Source organism: Delphinapterus leucas, chromosome 5 (genome assembly GCF_059928025.1).
Source record: "Delphinapterus leucas isolate spDelLeu-1000000601 "Yukka" chromosome 5, BTC_Dleu_Yukka2, whole genome shotgun sequence".
NCBI lineage: Eukaryota > Metazoa > Chordata > Mammalia > Artiodactyla > Monodontidae > Delphinapterus > Delphinapterus leucas.
Genome location: NC_143133.1, coordinates 128,087,614 through 128,112,915, shown reverse-complemented (window position 1 = coordinate 128,112,915; position 25,302 = coordinate 128,087,614). Strand labels below are relative to the sequence as shown.

The 25,302-nt window shown below is 37.4% G+C and overlaps 1 protein-coding gene across 2 annotated transcripts in view; it reads right to left on the bottom strand.

Moving 5' to 3' along the window:
* Positions 1-25,302, bottom strand: part of SNCA (synuclein alpha) — a 131,822-nt gene that overhangs the window by 93,179 nt on the left and 13,341 nt on the right. For both annotated transcript variants that reach the window (XM_022582332.2, XM_022582330.3), the window contains exon 4: positions 17,551-17,693. In XM_022582332.2, coding sequence (XP_022438040.1) covers positions 17,551-17,693 — 143 coding nt within the window. The remainder of the gene's footprint in view (positions 1-17,550; positions 17,694-25,302) is intronic.

The window sequence follows — 25,302 nt, the reverse complement described above, 5'->3', positions numbered from 1 at the left end:
TACTGTTCTCCATAGTGGCTGTATCAATTTACATTCCCACCAACAGTGTATGAGGGTTCCCTTTTCTCCACACCCTCTCCAGCATTTATTGTTTCTAGATTTTGTGATGATGGCCATTCTGACTGGTGTGAGATGATATCACATTGTAGTTTTGATTTGCACTTCTCTAATGATTAATGATGTTGAGCATTCTTTCATGTGTTTGTTGGCAATCTGTATATCTTCTTTGGAGAAATGTCTATTTAGGTCTTCTGCCCATTTTTGGATTGGGTTGTTTGTTTTTTGGTTATTGAGCTGCATGAGCTGCTTATAAATTTTGGAGATTAATCCTTTGTCAGTTGCTTCATTTGCAAATATTTTCTTCCATTCTGAGGGTTGTCTCTTCAACTTGTTTATGGTTTCCTTTGCTGTGTAAAAGCTTTTAAGTTTAGCTATCTAGTTCTTAACGTTTTTCTCTGCTCTTAGTGAAATCTGTATTGCTGAAGTATTCCAGAAGAAATAAGTAAAGGAGTCTGTTGTCTCAGCCACTACCGCTCAGAGTTCCACACGGCTGATGAATCCAGGCAGTGACAAATGACACCCTGTTCCTCAGTGTGCAGCCTTTCCCTCCCTCTCATTGTCTTGCGACTGAACACTGTTAGATTTCCATACAGAGGAAAGACATTTCAGAGCTGTCATCCTTGCATAAAAGGCAAAAGCAGGGGGGAAGTTCCTTTTTCAATCTGCCTAAACATTTCATTTTATTATTTATATATCAATTACCATGTGAAAGCCCTGAATGTGTGTTTGGATATAAAACATGGAAAGTTGTTTTGGAAGGCATTACTTTCAAAGGAAAACATATAGCAAAAAGTCAGAAGCAAAGGATCATCCCTTTTCAAGAGCAATGGGAAACTTCCTGCCTGTTGGTCCAAATCTTCTTTCTGGCATCTTACGCTCACCAACTGCTTAATATTGGATGCCTGTGGTTCTGCCCATCTGTTCAACAGTCGTTCTAATTTATGTGGTTTACTAAGAAAATGTTTATTGCAAAATGAATAGTGTATAGTGATAAGCAGTTTTGAAATCTCCAGGATTTACCTTTCAAGTGAAACGGTTGCTTTGTTCTTGAGAAAGTTAATTTCATGTCTCCATGTACCATCAACTAGAGTGGTTATAAAAGTATGGAAAAGCCAAAACTTTTGTGATAAGTATGAAGGATACAAGTCATTTCATTAGAAGAGGCTCATATTCTATAATATACCAAATTAATAATATGCACCCAAATTACATGGAAATCTGAAGGAGAGAATATCTGCCATTTCACACATTCTTCTTTTTTTTAACATCTTTACTGGAGTATAATTGCTTTACAATGGTGTGTTAGTTTCTGCTTTATAACAAAGTGAAGCAGTTATACATATACATATATCCCCATATCTCCTCCCTCTTGCGTCTCCCTCCCTCCTACCCTCCCTATCCCACCCCTCTAGGTGGTCACAAAGCACTGAGCTGATCTCCCTGTGCTATGCGGTTGCTTCCCACTAGCTATCTATTTTACATTTCATAGTGTATATATGTCCATGCCACTCTCTCACTTTGTCCCAGCTTATCCTTCCCCCTCCCCGTGTCCTCAAGTCCATTCTCTAGTAGGTCTGCATCTTTATTCCCGTCTTGCCCCTAGGTTCTTCATGACCTTTTTCTTGTTTTTTAGATCCCTTATATATGTGTTAGCATATGGTATTTGTTTTTCTCTTTCTGACTTACTTCACTCTGTATGACAGACTCTAGGTCCATCCACCTCACTACAAATAACTCAATTTCGTTTCTTTTTATGGCTGAGTAATATTCCATTGTATATACGTGCCACTTCTTCTTTATCCATTCATCTGTCAATGGACACTTAGGTTGCTTCCATGCCCTGGCTATTGTAAATAGAGCTGCAATGAACATTGTGGTACATGACTCTTTTTGAATTATGGTTTTCTCAGGGTATATGCCCAGTGGTGGGATTGCTGGGTCATATGGTAGTTCTATTTTTAGTTTTTTAAGGAACTTCCATACTGTTCTCCATAGTGGCTGTATCAGTTTACATTCCCACCAACAATGCAAGAGGGTTCCTTTTTCTCCACACCCTCTCATTTCACACATTCTTACAGTTTGTCTTTTTAAAATTAGGATCAGAAATTCTGGGTAGTTTTTTTTTTTTTAAAGGCAACTGTAGCATTTGTATTTGCTTTTAGAAGAAGGAAACAGTCCACATTTAAATGAATAAAACTCATTTTACGTGTACTTCGTAAGTATTGGAAATGTGCTTGGCAGGTCTGGAAAACAGCAAGAAGCCCAGTGTAGCTGGAGGGCAGTGTATAAGGGGTAAAGGGACAGGAAATGAAACTTAATGAAAACCAGACAACATAGGGCCTGTACCCACAGGAAGGATGTGGATTCATTCTATGTGTGATGGGGGGCCACTGGGTGATTAAGAACAGGGGAGGGATGATTTGGTTTGTTTCAAAAGAATTACTGTGGTGAAGAACAGACTATCTAGGTTGTGCGAGTGGAATTAGGGAGATCAGTTAAGAGGCGAGGGAAGGAATGTAGGTGAGAAATGATGAGGGCCTGACCAAGGGTGGTGGCAGTGGAAAAGGGAGACATGGGGAGATCAGGCATATATTTTGAAATACAGGTAAACTGATTAGCTAAAGACCTGGATGGAGGATGTGAAAGGAAAAGAATCAAGGTTTTGGCCCGATCAACCAAATATGTACGCTATATCTGCAAACGCTAAGAGGACTAAGTGAGGTGAAAGTACTGTGCATTTCAGTAGTTAGGGAAAGTTTCTGGATTTCTGAAGGCTTGAGCTGGGCTTTTTAGCCTGGATAAAATTCAGACAGGAGGCATAAAGCCCTCTCAAAGGTAAGGCAGAATTAAAAGTTACATATTCTGTTAAGTAACTGGAAGGTATTTTGAAGACACTTGTCTGCCTTGCCTGAAGAGTTTTCTTGAGTAATTGTGAAACATATGGTTGAAAAGAAAGGAAGGCTGGATAAAGAAGGGCCTTGAATAACAGGATTAGACCTTGGGGCTTCATTCTATGAGTAACGGACAGCCACTGGCTAACCTGGCTAGTAACTTTCAAATTTCCAGTATACTATATTAAAGGAAGTGCTGCCAAAAGCCATTTTATGTATTCCAAAGATAGAGATTTATGGAGATGCATTTATAAAATGGTTGAATTCTGAGAAGATCAGGAAGATTTCTAAAGAAAACGCTACCATAAATCGCATTTTACACACATACAATCCACACCCACATTCTCTCTCTCTCACACTCACACACACACACACACTCTGAACCATCCGTCATAACATGAGCACCTCCCACCCCATAAGTCTTTGCAGTTTCTTTTTATAAAGGAATCAATTAGTTTCAAATAAAGAAAAGGAAGGTGTAAAGGAGGAAAGAAATTTCAATCTTTCTATAAAGCATGAAAACACAAATATTTGTTAGATATAATATACTTTTTTTCTCAAACAGTTCCAGGGTATTTATCACCTAAAAAATAGGCACTTTGTGGAATTTTTTACCCCCTTAAAGCCTTAATTTTTTTTCTTATAGTTGCCTATATATATATATTTTTTTTTTTGCAGTACGCGGGCCTCTCACTGTTGTGGCCTCTCCCGTTGCTGAGCACAGGATCCGGATGCGCAGGCTCAGTGGCCATGGCTCACGGGCCCAGCCGCTCCGCGGCATGTGGGATCTTCCCAGACCGGGGCACGAACCCGTGTCCCCTGTATCGGCAGGTGGACTCTCAACCACTGCGCCACCAGGGAAGTCCTCTGCCTATATTTTTTAAGTGTGAAAAACTAATTTCTATTTGCAACTGAATTCTACTTCCAAATACATACATTAATGGTTCAATCCTTGTTACATTTCAATAAACCTTAGGTCTAAAAATATAAATTTATTTCAAAATGTGACCCTAGGCATTTGGAATGATCAGATCTGCTAGCTACTATTAACCAAAGGCAGTACCTATTAACGAGATGATACCTGAGGTTACAGAGTCTAAAGAATGTAAGGGCCTCCCGGTCCAGGGACAAGGCCTTTGTTCCTATGTAACACTGTGGATGGAGTTATCTAATTCCAATAGAAATAAACCTACTATAGTAAAAAGTCTATCAAAAAAGTGACACTTTTACAACTTCCTAGATATTATGAGACAGGTTAACGAAAACATTGAAAGGTTATTTGTAAACTTGGGGATTTGGGCATGCTGTGGCTAAACCATATTGAGATGAGAAAGGCCAAGTTTTTAGGATACATGAATATAAGAGGATAACAGCTTTCTCAGAGCCCAAAATATTTATAATCAGATTTTGTTATAATGTTTGGCAAAGTCAGATTGTGAGTAAGGCCCTAAATGATCAGATATACTTGCCAAAAATGAGAGAACAAAGAAATGATTCAATTCACTTGGACAGAACACCCCATGACTCCTCGAAAACCTTAGTTAAAATTTATCTTGAAATTTGGATGTGGAAAGCAATATTATTAGATAGCAAAATAGAATTGCTGAGATAGTATGTTAATTTGGTTTGATAATTGTGATCAAGAGGAATAAATGGAAGCAGTGTATTAAACCAGATATTTTGAGAAATAATAAGAGACTGTGAGTGCTATGATACCTCTCTCAGAGACAGCCTTCCTTCAAACTTGAAGGGAAGAGAAGGAGGTTGGGGAAGAAATCTTCAAGCAGGGTCCACAATATTAATACATTAATAGACCCCTACATATACTCATCATGATTAACAGCTAGATATCAATGCCTAGAGCATAAGAAATTGGTCTTATACATCTCTACATTTCTGATGATGGCTGACACAGGAGTTTGCACATAGCATAATTCTAATAAATATGAATCAGATGAATGGATGAATAAATAGACCGGTGAAGGATGGACAGCACATACTACCACTGTATTTTCAATATCTATGAAGCTAAGATGATTTTTTTAAATCAGTAGAACAAATGTAAGCAGGAACTAGGGAAAGAAATTAGTCTCTTGAAGGTCTCGTTATGGTTAAAGCAGAAGAATGCTTAGGGTGGAATATTACAAATACCATTTATTCTGCTTTTGTTATGAATTCAATACATACTTATTAAAGGAAATTGAAGAAAGTGTAAGTAACCAAAGGGAAACAATAAAATGACTATAATCCGGGACCCAGAAACAGTCACTCAGTTGCAGTGTTTCCTCAAGGAGGGCTTTTTGTGGTTGGTACGATGCCTGGGGAGCACTACTGGTATTTAACAAGTAAGGCCCAGGGCTGGGAAACATCCCACAGTGAATGAGAGAGTTCCCCAAAGCAAAGAATTACCCAGCTGGAAATGCAAAGAGTGCTTCACTGAGAAAAACTGAGCGCCGGGTGCATTCACCTCAGATCTTTGTGCACAAGTATAACACACACGGTTGTTTTTGATAAAAACAGGTTATACTATACAAACTGTTCATATTGTTTTATTATATGTTCTTTCCACTTAATGCAGCAAGAGCTTCCTTCCTCTCCATCAATTATTCTTTTACACCAACATTTTGATGACGGCTCAGAGTAACCACTGTATAGATCAACCATAATGTATTTAACTAAGTCCCTATTGTCAAACTTCTAGTATTTTTTTTTTTTTTTTTTTTTTTTGCGGTATGCGGGCCTCTCACTGCTGTGGCCTCTCCCATTGCGGAGCACAGGCTCCGGACGTGCAGGCCCAGCCGCCATGGCTCACGGGCCCAGCCGCTCCGCGGCATGTGAGATCTTCCCGGACTGGGGCACGAACACGTGTCCCCTGCATCGGCAGGCAGACTCCCAACCACCGCACCACCAGGGAAGTCCTCTAGTATTTTTTTAAAATTTAATATTATAATCAATGATGAGGTGAGCATCCTTATATTGAAGTTTATGATCATTTAAATTCTTTGAAATGAAATTGTTGATTTAAAGAATATGCATAATTTCAATGTTTTTAATAGAGATTTCCAACATGTCCTCAAGAATGATTTGTATCAATTTTTCGCCAACTGTATTGTGGGAAGGACATTTCCAACATAAAGTTGCTGAAAATGTACCACCAACTGAACCCCAGCTAACAGCTGGTCCCCTCCCTATGTCACATCCAAGTAGAAGGTGCAGGGACTCATAGGTGAGACAGTGAAACTAAATCATTAAAGTTCAAATACCAGACCCTTTCGTCTTATTCCATCAGTAAAGTATAAAAAGAAAAAAGAGATTTTCAGGGGAACAGATGTGAAGTGGAGCATTAGAGTTTGTCTTTTCCCGTGAACCCTCCTCGCGAGGTTGGGGATGTCCGTGAGCAAGGAGGCTGGTGCCTTGTTCCCTGGCGGGATGCTGCCTGAGGAACAGGGCCTGCTGAGCTCTCCCAGTGCCGGCAGAGTGTGAGGCAACAACTACAGAGACCTGGTGGCTGACATACAACATTGGCGAGTTCAGACTCAATCTCCATCGCCCCTGCATACCCTGACTTCTAAGAGTTAAGGCTGGTGTGGGAAGGATTCCTAGGTTTCCCATGGGTCCAGATCAGGCCTTGGAAAGAAGTGTTGGCAGGCTCTGGCCAGCCAAAATGTGGAGACAATGACATGGTTGTCCCAGACGCCCGAGGTGAGCAGGGGACCAGCCAGGCACATTGAGGCCACATCAGACAGTCACCCAGGACATCAGTGGCTGTGTGGAATGAAAACCAGAACCCATCAAGAGCAAGGATATTCCCGCCCCCATCCCTCGTCCTTTCGCCCTTTGCAGACCTACCATCCCATTTTAAGTGAACTTGGGGAGAGGGAACTTTGAGCTCATGTTAAGCTCTGGCAACAAATAAATCTTGAATTTGATTGAATATTTATACAATGAGTCTGTTTTATACTAAAAATAACTAAAATAAGATTAAACACAAGTCCTTAAACATTAAACTAGGCCTTAGCACTTATCATGAAGGTGCCAAAGTCAGATGAGCATGGGGTCGTTCCTCCTCTGGAACTGCTCCCATTCTAGAAAATTAGCTTGAGGAGAACCTCTCTGGCCTCTTCCCTTTGAAGGACTTCCTTGCCTTTGAGTAAAAGGGAAAAGGGCCAAGAAGATGCCTCAGCCAATTTTCACAGTTGCAAACTACTTAGACCTGCCCCCACCTGGGAGCTTTGTCAGGATTTGGTACAAAAGCTTCATATGAACAGAGTCCTCTCTTTGGCCTTGTCCCAAGGGATCTTATAGAAAATGGGTATAAAAGAAGAGGATTTGGATATGGGGTGCTGAGTCCTGGTAATCTCTCTAAATACCTCTAATCCAGAACCAAGAAACAAGGCATATTAAGAAGAGGAGGAAAAGAGTGAGTGGGGACAGCTTCAGTTAGCCTGGGGCATCTCAAACCTGTGTTCCACAGAATACCGAGAACTACTCTCCAAGGGTTTTGCGTCAAAAAAGCAATAGGAAAGACAGCAACTATATGCCTAACACAACATATTAGGGCTCTAGATTTTCTTTAGTTTAAAAGAGATTTTTAACTTTGTTTCCTCCAGTGTTTCCCAAAATTGTTTCTTTCTAATTACAACATGTATGTAATAATCAGTGGGACCATCCTGGGGAAATCGAACACAAAATAATAGTAGTATGACTTTATGTTATTTAATAGACTGTTCAGTGAATGGTTTTTCCTTTTGTGTTTACAATTTCCTTGTTAAGTATCATCAAAATATAAACAAATATAGAAGAGACCTTCTATAATCATATATCTAACACAACTTAGAGAAAACGTAGGCTCCTCTTAGCGAAATGTTATAACCACAATGCATTGCAGTTGGCTGTTTATCCTTTGTCTGCCATACCTCATTTCATCCACACTCCAACTCCGTGCAGTGACTGGCCAGTTACAGATGAGTAGGTTCGGTTTAGAAAGGTTAAATGAGTTGCCAGAAGTCTGGCAATGCGAAATTGAACAAACTGGCCTAAAATTCAAGCCATTAAACAAAGACTCAAAACATTGTGAACTCATTTAATCCAACACTGTTATTTCACAGAGGAGACAATCCATGCTCAGAGGGGTAAAATGGTGTCATCCAAAGAGACAAGACCAACTCCATGTTCCCTGACTTAAAGCACATGCCCTCTGCGCTAAGCCATACTTCTCCTATAGCTGACCAAATCCAATGGTGTGGGTAAACCAGGAGCCCAGTACAAAGATAGAGGCCAGCTGGCTATCATGGTAGAAGAAACAACAGATAGAGAGCAGCTTTAGTCAGAACACTTGTGATCTGCCTCAAACACAAATGTTCCCTTCCCTTTGCAGGAAAAATACCATGGAAGAAGGATTGCTACTATAAGCAGTTATTAGTATTTAGTGGAGATTATTATTTTTAAAGGTGCCTATTTTACATATGTTGCAGTGTTAGAAATTAAAGGTGAAGTATTTTTAATGACATATGCTTTGCGTGATAATTATATTAAGCCCCAAATTCAGGGACATGCGTAGGAAGGATGTGCCTCGTCCATTTCTGCTACAGATAGTAGAGAATACACAATCCACTGAGTAAAAACTGGGGCCTTAAGGCAAAGCTGTATGTACCAGAAAACCCGTGTGGCAAGAAACAGTACAGTGTATAATGAAAGGGCAATCTTCTGCTTTTTTGAGGATCCCCAACAACCAAATAGGATAAAATGTGTATACGTGTTAATTGGAGATGATTTGCTACTGTGGCTTCTCAGACTTACATCATCCCCTTGTAAGCATAGACAGTTAAATTCTATGTGATTTTCTGAAATTATAAATTCACATTATTCTTCACAATCCCCAAAGCTGCAACTGAATTCATTCTTATGACTGGAGCTCCAAATACGTTCATCATACTATGTAGCTGTGAAGAACACACAAGAAAAATAAGACAGCTTCCACCTCTAATCAGGAAGATAAAATATATATTCTCTCTACGTTTTTTTTGTTCATTCGATTGTTTATTCACTCAACAAACATAATTTCTGTCTCAGTGTTCTTTGTATTAATGTACACTATAGCTTTAGTAAGAATTAAATAATACTTTTCTTAATGCATCTGTTTAGTGACACCAGAATTACCTGGTAAAGAGGAATATTTAAATTGTAAGATATACAAATGTTTGGTAAAGTTTTAATGAAGTTTTTTTTATAAAAGACTTACCTCATATTTGAGTTGACAAACTACTCATTTTCCCCTCATAGAAGAATTAGATTGATAAGATGAATCGCCCAACTCTAGTTCCCATAATTACGTATTTGCATGCAAATCGGCATCTCATTTATCTTATTTCTGTTCCTCTAAAACTCAAGTAAACATATTTTGTTCTAGATTTGTGTATATTTTGAATATTTTGAGAACCTAGGACCTCTTTTTCTATTGTCTCTTGATAAAGCAAACACCACCATCAAACATCTCCCTGAAAATTAGAAAACTAAAAGCCTTTCTTTCAAGGGACAAAAAAATCAAATTATTCTTACTTTTTAGGAACACACAAGTTGATCATCATTCAAGTGTGGAATAAGATTACTGTATATCATAATAAATAAGCACACCTTATTTCTTTTATTCCTGCCACTTAAAATTATTGTTACTAATGTTGTTTTTCATTGAATTACAAGGTGGAAATATGGCTCAGATGTTAATAGAGCTTTTAAAAAAACACCTAAATTTGAAATCATCTGACACATAATAGTATCTGATTAATGAAACACTATCAAAAATATCATGTCATCTTTGCATGTGAAGGGACGGTAGCAATACACGTTAGCCACAAGCGCAATGACAATGAGTTCATAAAAGTATGGGTATTGCTCTCACACTGCATTCAGCAAAATTGCAATCCATGTTAAGCATTTATGAAGGAATAAACCAATCGCACAAATATGATTTAAAGCTATTTGTTGGTGTGCCTGGAGCAGTTCTATCATACCCTTCTTATAATATATTTCTCTAACAAACAAAACTATCATCACAATTGGTTTTCTGAAGACTGAAATTGGATCTGTACTCACGTATGTACTGCAGGGTTGTAATGCTTACACATTATTGTTTTATGACAATTTTAAAATTTGTTTATTGTTGTATTACACAATGCTTACACTGGTCCTAGGATTCAGGTGGAAGTGTTTTATATTTTAGCTGTGTCTAAACAACTAAAATATTGTAGCTCTTATCTCTGTGTGTGGTAATTTCACAGTCTACTGACAAAAACAAAATTTAAAGACAGTATTTACTGAGAGGAAAAGTCTCTCTCATGACTAACAGAAAGCACTTTTTTCCCTATAATGGATATATACTTGTTACAAATACATGCTCTCAAAGACCAGAGATGCTCGTTCTTCCCAGGGGTAAATACATCAGTCGCCTGCCTGGATTGCACATTTCCTGAAGGCAGGAGCCATCCACCTGTTATTCGCCTTTGTATTCCCCATGGTGCCCAGCTGGGGATCAGCACATACAAAGTACCCATTAAATGACTGAATGCTATTGAATTTTAATGAAAATTTAACCGTAGGCCTATGTCCCTTACAATCTTATATATAATTATAGGGTGCTTTCCTACTTACAACCTTACAAGATTAAGGGTCATTAAGAATCGTGATTCATCCATCCTGAACCCAGTGAAATACTATTAGATACACAGAAATCCCATCATAATGGACGAGTTTCTTAGTGGAGACCGTTTACGTAACACTCGTAGACTTTCACACGAGTATAGAATATTGACTTTTACGTGCCACATTGCAAACTATTACTGATCATATTCATTTTGAAACAAACCAATTAGGTCAATTAGTTTTTTCTTTATTTACATTATGCTTTCATCTAAGATTACAGTGATATTAGCCGTATACACTGCTTCCACCACAAACACAAATCAGGCAGAGCACTGCGCCTCCGAAGTTTTAGTTTAGGTTTAAATACAACTAACAGTCATGTTGGTTATGTGCTAAGGTCAAGCACAAGGCAAGACTCAAACTTCTAATTATTTGAGAAAATACATTGTATCAATCATTAATAAATATTAAAGGAAAAAGTTTACTGTAAATTAAAACACTTCACTGATGTTGACATCTCGTATTACCTTCTTATAAACAATATTAAGACCACGTCTGTGATATGCGTATGCTTCTTCAAAGAAATCTGAAAGGTTACCTGTGACCTTTGCCTTAGCTGTGAAATCAGCATCAAATGAGCTAGCTGATGCCAACATTTATCATCTGAGTAATCATTTAGTTAGAAGGTCCGTAACACTCCAGTGTTTAAAAGTAAATTTGGATCAAGCTAAACACAATAGCTCTGGTAAGTCAAAGGAAACAAGGACACTTAAATGTTATAGATGACAGTGTCAAATCTGAAATTTTTCATTTCTGCTCTGTTTTAGTCACCTAGCACACATTTGGTGAGCTATCCTCTTACAAATTAAGGCAGGATTACAGATTATGCATGCTTCTATACATTTGACATCAGTATTTTCTGGGTAACTGTGCCGGGGATATTAAAAACGGTTTATAATATGATCTAATTTTTCCAAAATGGCACTGATTAGGAACTTTATTATGATTCTGAAGAAAAAAATAAACAGAAGAAACCTGAATATTTCAAGTATCTGAGGCCATAAATATTTCAAGCTTATTTCTTCTATAAAACCTATTCATCTCCACGTAGACAGGGCAGTGCCTAAATGGGATGTGATAATGAAGTTGACTGCCATACTATTCGTCAGGCAGTGGCTTTATAGCTTATTCAGAGCTTTCACTCTCTACATGTGCAGAAAATTACAAAAATATAAACCTCAGGGACACCAAGGATCCAACTGTTCTAGGGCATTCCAGATAGCATTGAAGAGATGCTCATGTATTCAGTAAGGATTTATTTGAGCAGCAAACACATGCAGAGCACTACTGAGGGGTTGGAATGGAGCAAACACCGTAGTGAACCACTGTATATTGTAAACACAGACGCACTACATAATAACTCTTACTCAAGTGCCTTTCTTTTATAATATTCTTGGTACAAGGAGATCATTTGTTCTCAATAGAAGTGGGAAACATAAATTTTATTTATATAACATCACTGTTTGTTTGAACTTAAAACTTGAATACCTCTGCCAATGCATTTGTAGCTTGTTTCTATTGTGCTAATCAGGTGAATGAGCTTCAGGAAATGAACTGTATGGCTGGTGACCTCTTGTGTGCACATAGGTAAACACAGAGATCAGTAGATGTATTATTCTGATGTATTAAATAAAGAAGCTAATGATACTTGATTACAAAAAATTCTTAAAATTCGGGACATCTTATTTGTCCTTTAATCTAGTATCTTATAATTAGAAATTATTACTGGCTTCATTCATATGATCAAATTCACAAAAACACTTAGGTGTCTGTGGTCATACCTCTCATCAAAAAGAGATGAGTACACCAGAACAAGCATTCCCGAAGAGATGAATTTAGCAAATAGAAAGAGAAAAATAAAAAGGAGTACTAGACCTCTTGGTTTAAAAAAAACACAAAAGGCAGGAAAGAAAGAAAAGAGAAAGGGAGGGAGGAAGGAAGAAAGGGAAAGAGAAAGAAAGAAAGAAAGAAAGAAAGAAAGAAAGAAAGAAAGAAAGAAAGAAAGAAAGAGAAAGAAAGAAAGAAAGGAAAAGAAAGAAAGGAAAGAAAGAAAAAGAAAGAGAGAAAGAAGGAAAGGAAAGGAAAGAAAGAAAGAAAAAGAGAAAGGAAGGAAGGAAGGAAGGAAGGAAGGAAGGAAGGGAGGGAGGGAGAAAGGAAAGATTTGTCCCCTCATCAATCTGGGAATGATGGGCCAAATGCCCTCAAAGGGCATACGGGCTGAACACCAATGCAGCCAGTCCTTTTGCAGTGCTCCTGATATTCAAAGGGAGAAACCAATGACCAAGAGAATGGCACAGCCACGAATCCACTTCAACAAGCTAACACCTAGTAGCCCTGCTTATCACATTCCTCTTCCACCAAGCCCTGTGAAATGCATCACTGAATCTCGTTGATAATACTTCCTGTGTAGCCCTTGAATCAATCCATTTCTTTCTTTTTCCCTCACCAACACCTTGGTATTCACAATCATCTCCTCTTTCTATCATAGCCCACTAACTGGTCCCTGGGTTCCTCTCTTTCCTCTTTTTGATCTGTTTCCCACCCTACAGGCAGAGACATCATTTCCACAGGCAAATTTATAACCTGACATCCAGATTAAGTGTTTAAAATGCTTTAATAGGTTCCTTTATTTTTAGAACAAAGAACAATGTCTTTATCATGGCCAACTGTGACGTGGCCCGGCTACATCCTTATTTTCTCTGGTCCCAGCTGTCCTCTTTGATTTGCCATGCTCCCCTCCTACCACGTTAGATTTCCTCTTGCTGATGCTTTAGCCTGGAATCCTTTTCCTCTAACTCTCACTTCTGAAAATTGCTAGTCATTTTTTTGGATCTCAGTTCAAACATCACTTCCCCAGGGAAGGCTTTGTATTGCCTCCCCCTCCCCCTTACCCTGCAGTAGCTGGGTCAAGTCTCTAGTTAGATATTCTTGGCATTATGTACTCCATTGCATTTATCACAGTTTATAACTACACACTTATTGTGTGGTGATTAGATGATTACTACTGATTTCTGTCACTAGACTATAAGCACAATGAAGAGAAAAACTGTATGGTTTTCTTATCATTTTAACCTCAATATCTAGCAAAGTTTCTGGCACACAGTGAGCAAGCATTATTTCTTCAATGAATAATGAGTGTCAAAATGGGGGTCATAAACAAGTGGTTAAAGCAACAATAAAGTGCTTATTGCCATTCACCAGCATCACTTTGATAAGAGTTTGAAGGATTAAATTATTTCAAATTTCATAACGAACAAATTCAACAATTTTGTTTAGATTCGGGAATTTTGGGCATCCCGTAGATGTGGCCAAAATGAAAGTTTAGTCGCATCTTCCTTGAATTACTACAGAAACTCAGAACTTTATTGCTAAATTGGGATTTAACAATTTTCTAGTATATTCCTCATTATACAAGAAAGAGTCTTATGAGATCTTCAAAAGGTCATTTAGCCTGTTCGTGACAGAGCAGGGATGAAAATCAGCCATTTAAACTCCCAGTTCAATTTTTTTTTGCTACAACTATTCTGTAATTTCTAGGTTTATGGCTTCATCTTCATATTAGAAATTTGTAAGACCCTAAAAGTACCCACAAGAGAAATATCTCCAAATGGTTAATTTTGTCACATCATTTAGATTTCTGCTTTAAAGAACATTAAAACAAAGAGCAATATTTTTAGAAAGGTAAAAAGCAAGCCCAATTTTGTAAGAAATGAAACATTTTCATGCCTTATTTGCAATTCACATTGTACGCCTTAAATGAGGGTGTGATGCAGACGGTACATGCTTCCCTGGTTTCTTAATATTCTGAAGTAAAGAATTTTCCCAGTTAAACCTGGTTGTCCAAATTTCATTTATGAAAAACCAAAAGCAAGGTAAATTTTGAGGAAGGGGTTGGAGAAATGACCTTAGTAGATGGAAGACCTCTGCTGGTACCCAGGCTATTACAATTGGCTATGTGACCTTGGACTGCTTACTTCCCCTCTGTAAATTTCCTCGTTTGTACAACCAGGAAACTGATCTAAATCATGGGCTCTGTCTGTTGATGGGCTTCCATGATCCCACTAAGCCCTTTGGTGTGTGTATGTGAGTGTACATTTTTCTGGGAAGAGGGTCCATAGTTTCTGTGATGTTGGCAAGGATCTGGGACACAAAACACATTAACTGCGTTTGTGCTAAAATCTGAGGGTCCCTCTGAACTTTGGAAATGGAATAAAGCTATACATAGAATTATAATTTCAGATGGAAATAGGAATTAGTATAATTATTAGCATGAGTAATAAGACAGCTTGAAAAGCATAGTCTGTACAAAGGAATGCTACTATCATCAACCATACATTCAAGTATTAGCTGAAGAACTTCACTGGAAGTCCAGTCCAGATTTTCCAGAAGTAGCATCAATTGTTCCAGACAATGTAACTACACGTGATAAAATCTCAGTATGTCACAGGTTTTCAGTCCTTCCTTTTCATTGATGTTTTAATGATCCATCAAGATAGGCCTGCTACATAGGATTACATGGAGTGGAAACGATCCAGAGTAGTCTGTCAGCAAATAAAGATACTTTCTTATAGTTTTCAGGGTATCTATTCCAAAACATTTTGATGATAACTTTTGGATGGTTGAAGAGCCATGGTTGCTATAGCACACACATATTTACTAAAGACACAGAAATAAAAGTCACTTTCTTATCACTGATTTCCTTCCTTCTTTCCCTTCTTAATGTAATAAATATTCCTTAATTGTCTCCTATGTGTCAGGGCACTCTTCTAGACACTTGTGAAATAACAGTGAACAAACTAATATCTTCTACTTTCGTGGTGCTTACATTTCAGAATGGGAGAAATAAAATAAACGATATGCATTAAAATAAGTTAGCTATTATTTTTAAAGGTGATAAATGCTTTGGCCGAAAAAAAAAAAGAAAGAAAGAGTAGGGATATCAGGAATACCAGAGATGAGGAGAATGGTTCCAATTTTAAATAGGTCAGAGAGGGCCTCACTGAGAAGGTGTTGATTAGTAAAGACCTGAGGAGATGAGGGAGTGAGGCAAGTGTATAATCTTGGGGAAGAGCTTTCCAGACAGTGGGAAGAGTCAAGGCAAGGGTATGCTTGATGTGTTCAAGGAATAGCAAGGAGGCACTATGGCAGGGAAAAAGCAAAACTCATTCTGCTGCTAATCATGTTGCTGACAACGGTTTAATCTCCAAAATATACAAACAGCTCATACAACTCAACAACAACAATAAAAAACAAACAACCCAATCAAAAAATGGGCAGAAGACCTTAATAGTCATTTCTCCAAAGAAGATCTATGGCCAGTAGGCACATGAAAAGATGCTCTACATCACTAATTATTAGAGAAATGCCAATCAAAACTATAATGAGGTATCACCTCACACCAGCCAGAATGGCCATCATTAAAAAGTCTACAAATAACAAATGCTGGAGAGGGTGTGGAGAAAAGGGAACCCTCCTGCACTGTTGGTGGGAATGTAAGTTGGTGCAGCCACTATGGAAAACAGTGTGGAGGTTCCTCAGAAAACTAAAAATAGAATGACCATATGATCCAGCAATCCCACTCCTGGGCATATATACCCAGACAAAATTATAATTCAAAAATATTACATGCACCCCTATGTTCATAACAGCACTCTTCACCATAGCCAAAACATGGAAACAACCTAAATGTCCATCAACAGATGAATGGATAAAGAAGATGTGGTACCTATATACAATGGAATACTACTCTGTCATAAAAAAGTACAAAATAATGCCATTTGCAGCAACATGGATGTAACTAGAGATTATCATACTAAGTAAAGTAAGTCAGAAAGAGAAAGACAAATACCATATGATATCACTTATATGTGGAATCTAAAATATGGCACGAATGAACCCATCTACAAAACAGAAACAGACTCACAGACATAGAGAACTGACTTGTGGTTGCCAAGGGGGAGGGGGGGAGGGAGAGGGATGAACTAGGAATCTGGGGTTGGTAAGTGAAAACTATCGCATTAAGAATGGATAAACAACAAGGTCCTACTCTATAGCACAGGGAACTATATCCAATCTGTTGGGATAAACCATAATGGAGAAGAGGATTAAAAAGGAATGTATTTATGGATATAACTGAGTCACTTTGCTGTACAGCAGAGATTGCCACAGCATTGTAAATCAACTGCACTTCAGTTAAAAAAAGAATCATTCTGCTGCTGTGGTCAGGAAATTTGTAAAATTTCATCTTCCAGTTGACACTTCTTTCTATTGCTTACTCGTTTAAAATGAAAGTCATAATAACTCTTGAATAATCTTCCTAGAGTCTCATATTTGTCAAGAAAGGCAAAGTCAGAATTCTTCTGAGAACTGAAAAACCACCCCAAAACAACGATCTCTGGTTGGTAACGTAGTTTAAGTCTCTCAGTTTCCACAGACGTATATTTGGCAATGAACTGTTATGCAATAAGCAAATCTGCCCTTTAATAAGAGATGATGTCACTATAAAGAAATCACGTAAAAGATCTTCATTTTTGAGCATTTAGAGATCGGGCACAAAGCATTTGCTATATTCCAACAAAGAGAAATTCCAAGATTCATAGCTAACATAAAAGCACCCATTCTTTCTGAATGTCACTGTTCTTTTGGGTATTTGTTAAACTGTCCATTTCATTAACTTTTTTCCAGAAAATAAAACAATCATGATTATTGTACAATTTTCATGGCATTTATCTGGGTGAATACCTCCAAAAAGAATACACATATAAAGGTAGTACTTTTCTATGAGGGAAGGTCAGTCAGCCCTCCCACAAGTAAGCATCTTATTCCTGCCTAGTGCCTTGCCTGAAAACTCACCGTGATCCACAAGCTTACATATAAAACAAAAAAACGTACACAGCCATACCTTGCCCAACTGATCCTTTTTGCCAAAGCCAGTGGCAGCTGCAATGCTCCCTGCTCCTTCCACTGTCTTCTGTGCTACTGCAGTCACCCCTGTCACCACTGCCTCTCCAACATTTGTCACTTGCTCTTTGGTCTTCTCAGCCACTGGAATAAATCAAGAATGACAGATTAAGGGATGATGGACCGATCGCCACTTAAAATAATTTCATTTCCACTAGACATCAACTTCTAAGGGCTTATATTTGCACACGTAGATAACTAAAGAGTAAGAAGAAATAAAAGCTACCAAGATTTCTAAGTGAGCGTGGCTTAGCCAAACATATCAATAGAATCTTTGCTAAGATAGTCTGTTGTAATCATGCAGATATTAAGAGGTGTTTCAAGCTTAATGATCACAAATTTAGAACCATAAGCAATTTCCGTTTGGTTTACTTTTTATTAAGGAAAGTTTACAGCAAGCAATGCTTACAGGGGCAGTTGTATCAAACTTAGCATGAAATTTATTTCAATTTCAATGCCAATTCTTCGATCTCACTCAGGGTGTTTGTTTCATCACACCTTCTGAGTCACAGAGCATGTATGTGCTCTCACACGTTACCATCAGAAATAAACAATAGAGTAAGGGGAGATTACGAAGGAACTTTGATCCTTTTATGAAACATCAGACAGTTGAAACAGAAGGGGTTTTAGTGATGAGATTGATTTTCAACCATTTTAATGGGAACAAAAGAGCTAGACATGAAGTGTGAAAATGAAATGGTTTGTTGAGCACACTTACAATTTCTTTTCATTAAAAAAATATAATACGGTGATTCAGTAGGTTTTTAAAAATAAGTTAAAATTTTAAGAGGGTATAAACAGGTCGGGATTAGACTTAGAAGAGATTTAATCTCACATCAAAAATTCTCTAAGACTATATCTGATATAACTGTTGATTTAATCTTTCTATATTACCTCCATACAAATATCAAATAAAGGAAGTTGCAATTAAAAAGTTTGTTTCAATTAAATGAAGAGTTTTATGTTAAAGAGGTAAAAGATGAGATTCTGCACTGTTAACAATTTCAAGGTCAACAGAGAAACAAAACAATCCTTCACCTAAACTTTATAACATTTATACTCATAAAGCCTTGGTCTTGCATTCTTACCTATATCTATGTAACGTCTGCCTTCTTTTCTGAGGAATCCGATGAGTTGCACTGTGTTAGCTGTTAAGTGTTATGTGCTAGTCACGTGATTATTGTACAGATTTCATGTCACCAGTTGGGAGAGGCCAGTGATTAAACAGTAATCGTGTGGACAAAACAACTGGGTTTTGAAAACACTATGTAGGTCAAGGAAGCTGAAGAGGCTGTAAGGACAAAGACCCTCACTCCTCAGTCCAGGCAATGTGGGGAAGCAGATGTGACCCTAGAGTCTAAAACCAGGAAGAGTTCACAACAGGTGATATGGTTGATGCCTGCTAACTAGTCATGGCTATTCTCAATGCAAAGTTCAGTTTAAATGCCGGTGAAAAGCTGTACTGGAAATCTCATGTTTTTAAACATTTACAGAATGTTGATGCTTTAAAAATAGTGAATGATGGGCGCTAAGTTTTCGTTTTTTTCTTTTCTAAGAACATGAATAGAAAATTTTACTTGAAAATGAACATTTCTTGTTACAAAATCTCAAAGACAAATATAAATTTTGATCTTTTTACAGATTCACTTTTCTGCCAGCCACAAAAGTTTATTTTTATAATTCGAGATTTACATACATATACACTTGTTTAATGCACATAAACTGCACAGTAAACTGCACTTTGTACTTCATTATAATTTTATTAGATTTTATCACTGTAAGAATAAGTAAATTAGTTACATTACAAAATGGCAGAGTTTACATATAGCAAAGACACACACATTTTAAAAGATTTCTGTAGGACTTGATTTATCTAGTGGCTTATTCACTGACCTCGAACTCCTTTGTTAAAACCCACCTCAAATGTCAACCTCCATGTTAAAAACCTCTCCTCCCAACAAATGTCCTTGTTCCTCCTCCTGTGATCCCATAAAATTTTAGGTGTATCTTTACTACTAAACTGTTGTTTTGCACCATAATTGTTCCTTGCCCAGTATGTCTCTCCACCTCCAGCATGCACATACGTGCGTGCATGTACACACAAACACACATAAACACACGAACCCCAAAACCCATGTTTACATTTTGTCATTCTGGAGAAGACTCAAAAATTCTGACTTTGTCAACAGTTATCCTTGCAGCGCATCTCCACAGCCTCCATTAGATGGTAGTATTAGTTGTATTCTTTAATTTTTACCACAGGCTCTGAACCTTGAAACGTGGTTATCTGCTTTCTCAACCACATGGATTCTCCTTCAACTATTAAAATGGAAAGTTGTTACTCTACATAAGCTCCCTTCATACAGCATACTCTACAACTGTCTGATATCCATTTCTTATAAAAAATAATACTTCATAACATGCCATTTACAGAAGGTCTGGAGAGGGCAGTTTATATATATCTTGGATTGGAACAGAGCAAACATAAGCTGAATACTTGTTTTCTTTATTTGATGATTAATTTTTTTAACATCTTTACTGGAGTATAATTGCTTTACAATGTTGTGTTAGTTTCTGCTGTATAACAAAGTGAATCAGCTATACATATACATATATCACCATGCCTCCTCCCTCGTGCGTCTCCCTCTCACCCTCCCAGTCCCACACCTCTAGGTGGTCACAAAGCACAGAGCTGATCTCCCTGTGCTATGCGGCTGCTTCCCACTAGCTATCTATTTTACATTTGCTAGTGTATATATGTCAATGCTACTCTCTCACTTTGTCCTAGCTTACCCTTCTCGCTCCCCGTGTCCTCAAGTCCATTCTTGAGGTCGGCATCTTTATTTCTGTCCTGGCCCTAGGTTCTTCAGAACCATTTATTCTTTTTAGATTCCATATATATGTGTTAGCATACAGTATTTGTTTTTCTCTTTCTGACTTACTTCACCCTGTATGACAGACTCTAGGTCCATCCACCTCACTACAAATAACTCAATTTCGTATCTTTTTATGACTGAGTAATATTCCATTGTATATATGTGCCACATCTTCTTTATCCATTCATCTGTCAGTGGACACTTAGGTTACTTCCATGTCCTGGCTATTTTAAATAGTGCTGTAATGAACAATGTGGTACATGACTCTTTTTGAATTATGGTTTTCTCAGGGTATATGCCCAGTAGTGGGATTGCTGGGTAGCATGGTAGTTCTATTTTTAGTTTTTTAAGGAACCTCCATACTGTTCTCCATAGTGGCTGTATCAGTTTACATTCCCACCAACAGAGCAAGAGGGTTCCCTTTTCTCCACACCCTATCCAGCATTTATTGTTTGTAGATTTTCTGATGATGCCCATTCTAAAAGGTGTGAGGTGATTCCTCTTTGTAGTTTTCATTTGCATTTCTCTAATGATTAGTGACGTTGACTCTCCTTTCATGTGTTTGTTGGCAATCTGTATATCTTCTTTGGAGAAATGTCTATTTAGGTCTTCTGCCCATTTTTGGATTGGGTTGTTTTTTTTGATATTGAGCTGCATGAGCTGCTTGTATATTTTGGAGATTAATCCTTTGTCAGTTGCTTCATTTGCAAATATTTTCTCCCATTATGAGGGTTGTCTTTTTGTCTTGTTTATGGTTTCCTTTCCAGTGCAAAAGCTTTTAAGTTTCATTAGGTCCCATTTTTATTTTTGTGTTATTTTCATTTCTCTAGGAGGTGGGTCACAAAGGATCTTGCTGTGATTTATGTCATAGAGTGTTATTCTAAAAAGAATAAATGGTTCTGAAGAACCTAGGGCCAGGACAGAAATAAAGATGCCGACCTCAAGAATGGACTTGAGGACACGGGGAGCGAGAAGGGTAAGCTAGGACGAAATGAGAGAGTAGCACTGACATATATACACTAGCAAATGTAAAATAGATAGCTAGTGGGAATTTTATAGTGTCTGGCGTTACATTTATGTCTTTAATCCATTTGGAGTTTATTTTTGTGTATGGTGTTAGGGAGTGTTGTAATTTCCTTCTTTTACATGTAGCTGTTCAGTTTTCCCAGCACCATTTATTGAAGAGGCTGTATTTTCTCCATTGTATATTCTTGCCTCTGTTATCAAGCGTAAGGTGACCATATGTGCGTGGGTTATCTCTGGGTTTTCTATCTTGTTCCATTGATCTATATTTCTTTTTTTGTGCCAGTACCATAGTGTCTTGATTACTGTAGCTTTGTAGTATAGTCAGAAGTCCAGGAGCTTGATTCCTCCAGCTCCGTTTTTCCTACTCAAGACTGTTTTGGCTATTTGGGGTCTTTTGTGTTTCCATACAAATTGTGAAAGTTTTTGTTCTAGTTCTGTGAAAAATGCCATTGGTAGTTTGAAAGGGATTGCATTGAATCTGTAGATTGCTTTGGGTAGTATAGTCATTTTAACAATGTTGATTCTTCCAATCCAAGAACATGGTATATGTCTCCATCTGTTTGAATCATTAATTTCTTTCATCAGTGTCTTAGTTTTCTACACACAGGTCTTTTGTCTCCTTAGGTAGGTTTAATCCTAGGTATTTTGTTCTTTTTGTTGCAATGGTAAATGGGAGTGTTTCCTTAACAACTCTTTCAGATTATTCATCGTTAGTATATAGGAATGCTAGAGATTTCTGTGCATTAATTTTGTTTCCTGCTACTTTACCAAATTCATTGATTAGCTCTAGTAGTTTTCTGGTGGCATCTTTAGGATTCTCTATGTATAGTATCCTGTCATTTGCAAACAGTGACAGTTTTACTTCTTCTTTTCCAATTTGGATTCCTTTTATTTCTTTTTCTTCTCTGATTGCTGTGGCTAAACCTTCCAAAACTATGTTGAATGATAGTGGTGAGAGTAAGCAACCTTGTCTTGTTCCCGATCTTAGTGGAAACAGTTTCAGTTTTTCACCATTGAGAACAATGGTGGCTGTGGGTTTGTCATACATGCCCTTTATTATGTTGAGGTAAGTTCCCTCTATGCCTACTTTCTGGAAAGTTTTTAATCATAAATGGGTGTTGACTTTTGTCAAAAGCTTTTTCTTTATCTATTGAGGTTATCATATGATTTTTATCCTTCAATTTGTTAATATGGTGTATCACATTGATTGATTTGCGTATATTGAAGAATCCTTGCCTTCCTGGGATAAATCCCACTTGATCATGGTGTATGATCCTTCTAATGTGCTGTCGGATTCTGTTTGCTAGTATTTTGTTGAGGATTTTTGCATCTGTGTTCATCAGTGATATTGGATGTAGTTTTCTTTTTTTTTGATATCTTTGTCTGGTTTTGGTATCAGGGTGATGGTGGCCTCGTAGAATCAGTTTGGCAGTGTTCCTCCCTCTGCTATATTTTGGAAGAGTTTGAGATGGATAGATGTTAGCTCTTCTCTAAATGTTTGATAGAATTCACCTGTGAAACCATCTGGTCGTGGGCTTTTGTTTGTTGGGAGATTTTTAATTACAGTCTCTGTTTCATTACTTGTGATTAATCTGTTTATATTTTCTATTTCTTCCTGGTTCAGTCTCAGAAGGTTGTGCTTCTCTAAGAATTTGTCCATTTCTTCCAGGTTGTCCATTTTATTAGCAGATAGTTGCTTGTAGTAATCTCTCATGATCCTTTGTGTTTCTGCAGTGTCAGTTGTTACTTCTCTTTTTTCATTTCTAATTCTATTGACCTGAGTTTTCTCCCGTTTTTTCTTGATGAGTCTGTCTAATGGTTTATTAATTTTGTTGATCTTCTTAAAGAACCAGCTTTTAGTTTTATTGATCTTTGCTACTGTTTCCTTCATATCTTTTTCATTTATTTCTGATCTGATCTTTATGATTTCTTTCCTTCTGCTAACTTCAGGGGGTTTTTGGTTCTTTTTTCTCTAATTGCTTTAGGTGTAAGGTTAGGTTGTTTAATTGAGATGTTTCTTGTTTCTTGGGGTAGGACTGTATTGCTATAAACTTCCCTCTCAGAACTGCTTCTGCTGCATCCCATAGGTTTTGGGTCATTGTGTTTTCACTGTCATTTGTTTCTAGGTATTTTTTGATTTCCTCTTTAATTCCTTCAGTGGTCTCTTAGTTATTTATAGCGTATTGTTTAGCCTCCATGTGTTTGTATTTTTTACAGTTTTTTTCCTGTAATGTATATCTAGTCTCATAGCATTGTGGTCAGAAAAGATACTTGATATGATTTCAATTTTCTTAAATTTACCAAAGCTTGATTTGTGACCCAAGATATGATATATCCTGGAGAATGTTCCATGAGTGCTTGAGAAGAAACTGTATTCTGATGTTTTTGGATGGAATGTCCTATAAATATCAATTAAGTCCATCTTGTTTAATGTGTCATTTAAAGCTTGTGTTTCCTTATTTCTTTTCATTTTGATCTGTCCATTGGTGAGAGTGGGGTTTAAAGTCCCCTACTATGATTGTGTTACTGTCAATTTCCCCTTTTATGGCTGTTAGCATTTGCCTTATGTATTGAGGTGCTCCTATGTTGGGTGCATAAATATTTACAACTGTTATATCTTCTTCTTGGAATGATCCCTTGATCATTATGTAGTGTCCTTCTTGGTCTCTTGTAATAGTCTTTATTTTAAAGTCTATTTTGTCTGATATGAGAATTGCTCCTCCAGCTTTCTTTTTATTTTGCATGGAATATCTTTTTCCATCCCCTCACTTTCAGTCTGTGTGTCCCGAGGTCTAAAGTGGGTCTCTTGTAGACAGCATATGTACAGGTCTTGTTTTTGTATTCATTCAGCCAGTCTATGAGTTTTTGTTGGAGCATTTAATCCATTTACATATAAGGTAGTTTTCAATATGTATGTTCCTATTACCATTTTCTTATCGTTTTGGGTTTGTTATTTTAGATCTTTTCCTTGTCTTGTGTTTCCTGCCTAGAGAAGTTCCTTTAGCATTTGTTGTAAAGCTGGTTTGGTGGTGCTAAATTCTCTTAGCTTTTCCTTGTCTGTAAAATTTTAATTTCTCCATTGAATCTGAATGAGATCCTTGCTGGGTAATCTTGGTTGTAGGTTTTTCCCTTTCATCACTTAAATATGTTCTGCCACTCCCTTCTGGATTGCAGAGTTTCTGCTGAAAGATCAGCTGTTAACCTTATGGGGAGTCCCTTGTATGTTATTTGTTCCTTTTACTTTGCTGCTTTTAGTAGTTTTTCTTTGCGTTTAATTTTTGATAGTTTGATTAATATGTGTCTTGGCGTGTTTCTCCTCGGATTTATCCTATATGGGACTCTCTGCACTTCCTTGACTTGATTGACTATTTGCTTTCCTATATTAGGGAAGTTTTCATCTATAATATCTTCAAATATTTTCTAAGTCCCTTTCTTTTTCTCTTCTTCTTCTGGGACCCCTGTAGTTCGAATGTTGTGTTTAATGTTGTCCCAGAGGTCTCTGAGACTGTCTTCAATTCTTTTCATTCTTTTTTCTTTATTCTGCTCTGCGGTAGTTATTTCTACTATTTTATCCTCCAGGTCACTCATCTGTTCTTCTGCTACAGTTATTCTGCTATTGATTCTTTGTGGAGAATATTTTATTTCATTTATTGTGTTTTTCATCATTGTTTGGTCTTTAGTTCATCTAGGTCCTCGTTAAACATTTCTTGTATTTTCCCCATTCTATTTCCAAGATTTTGGATCATCTTTACTATCATTACTCTGAATTCTTTTTCAGGTAGACTGCCTAT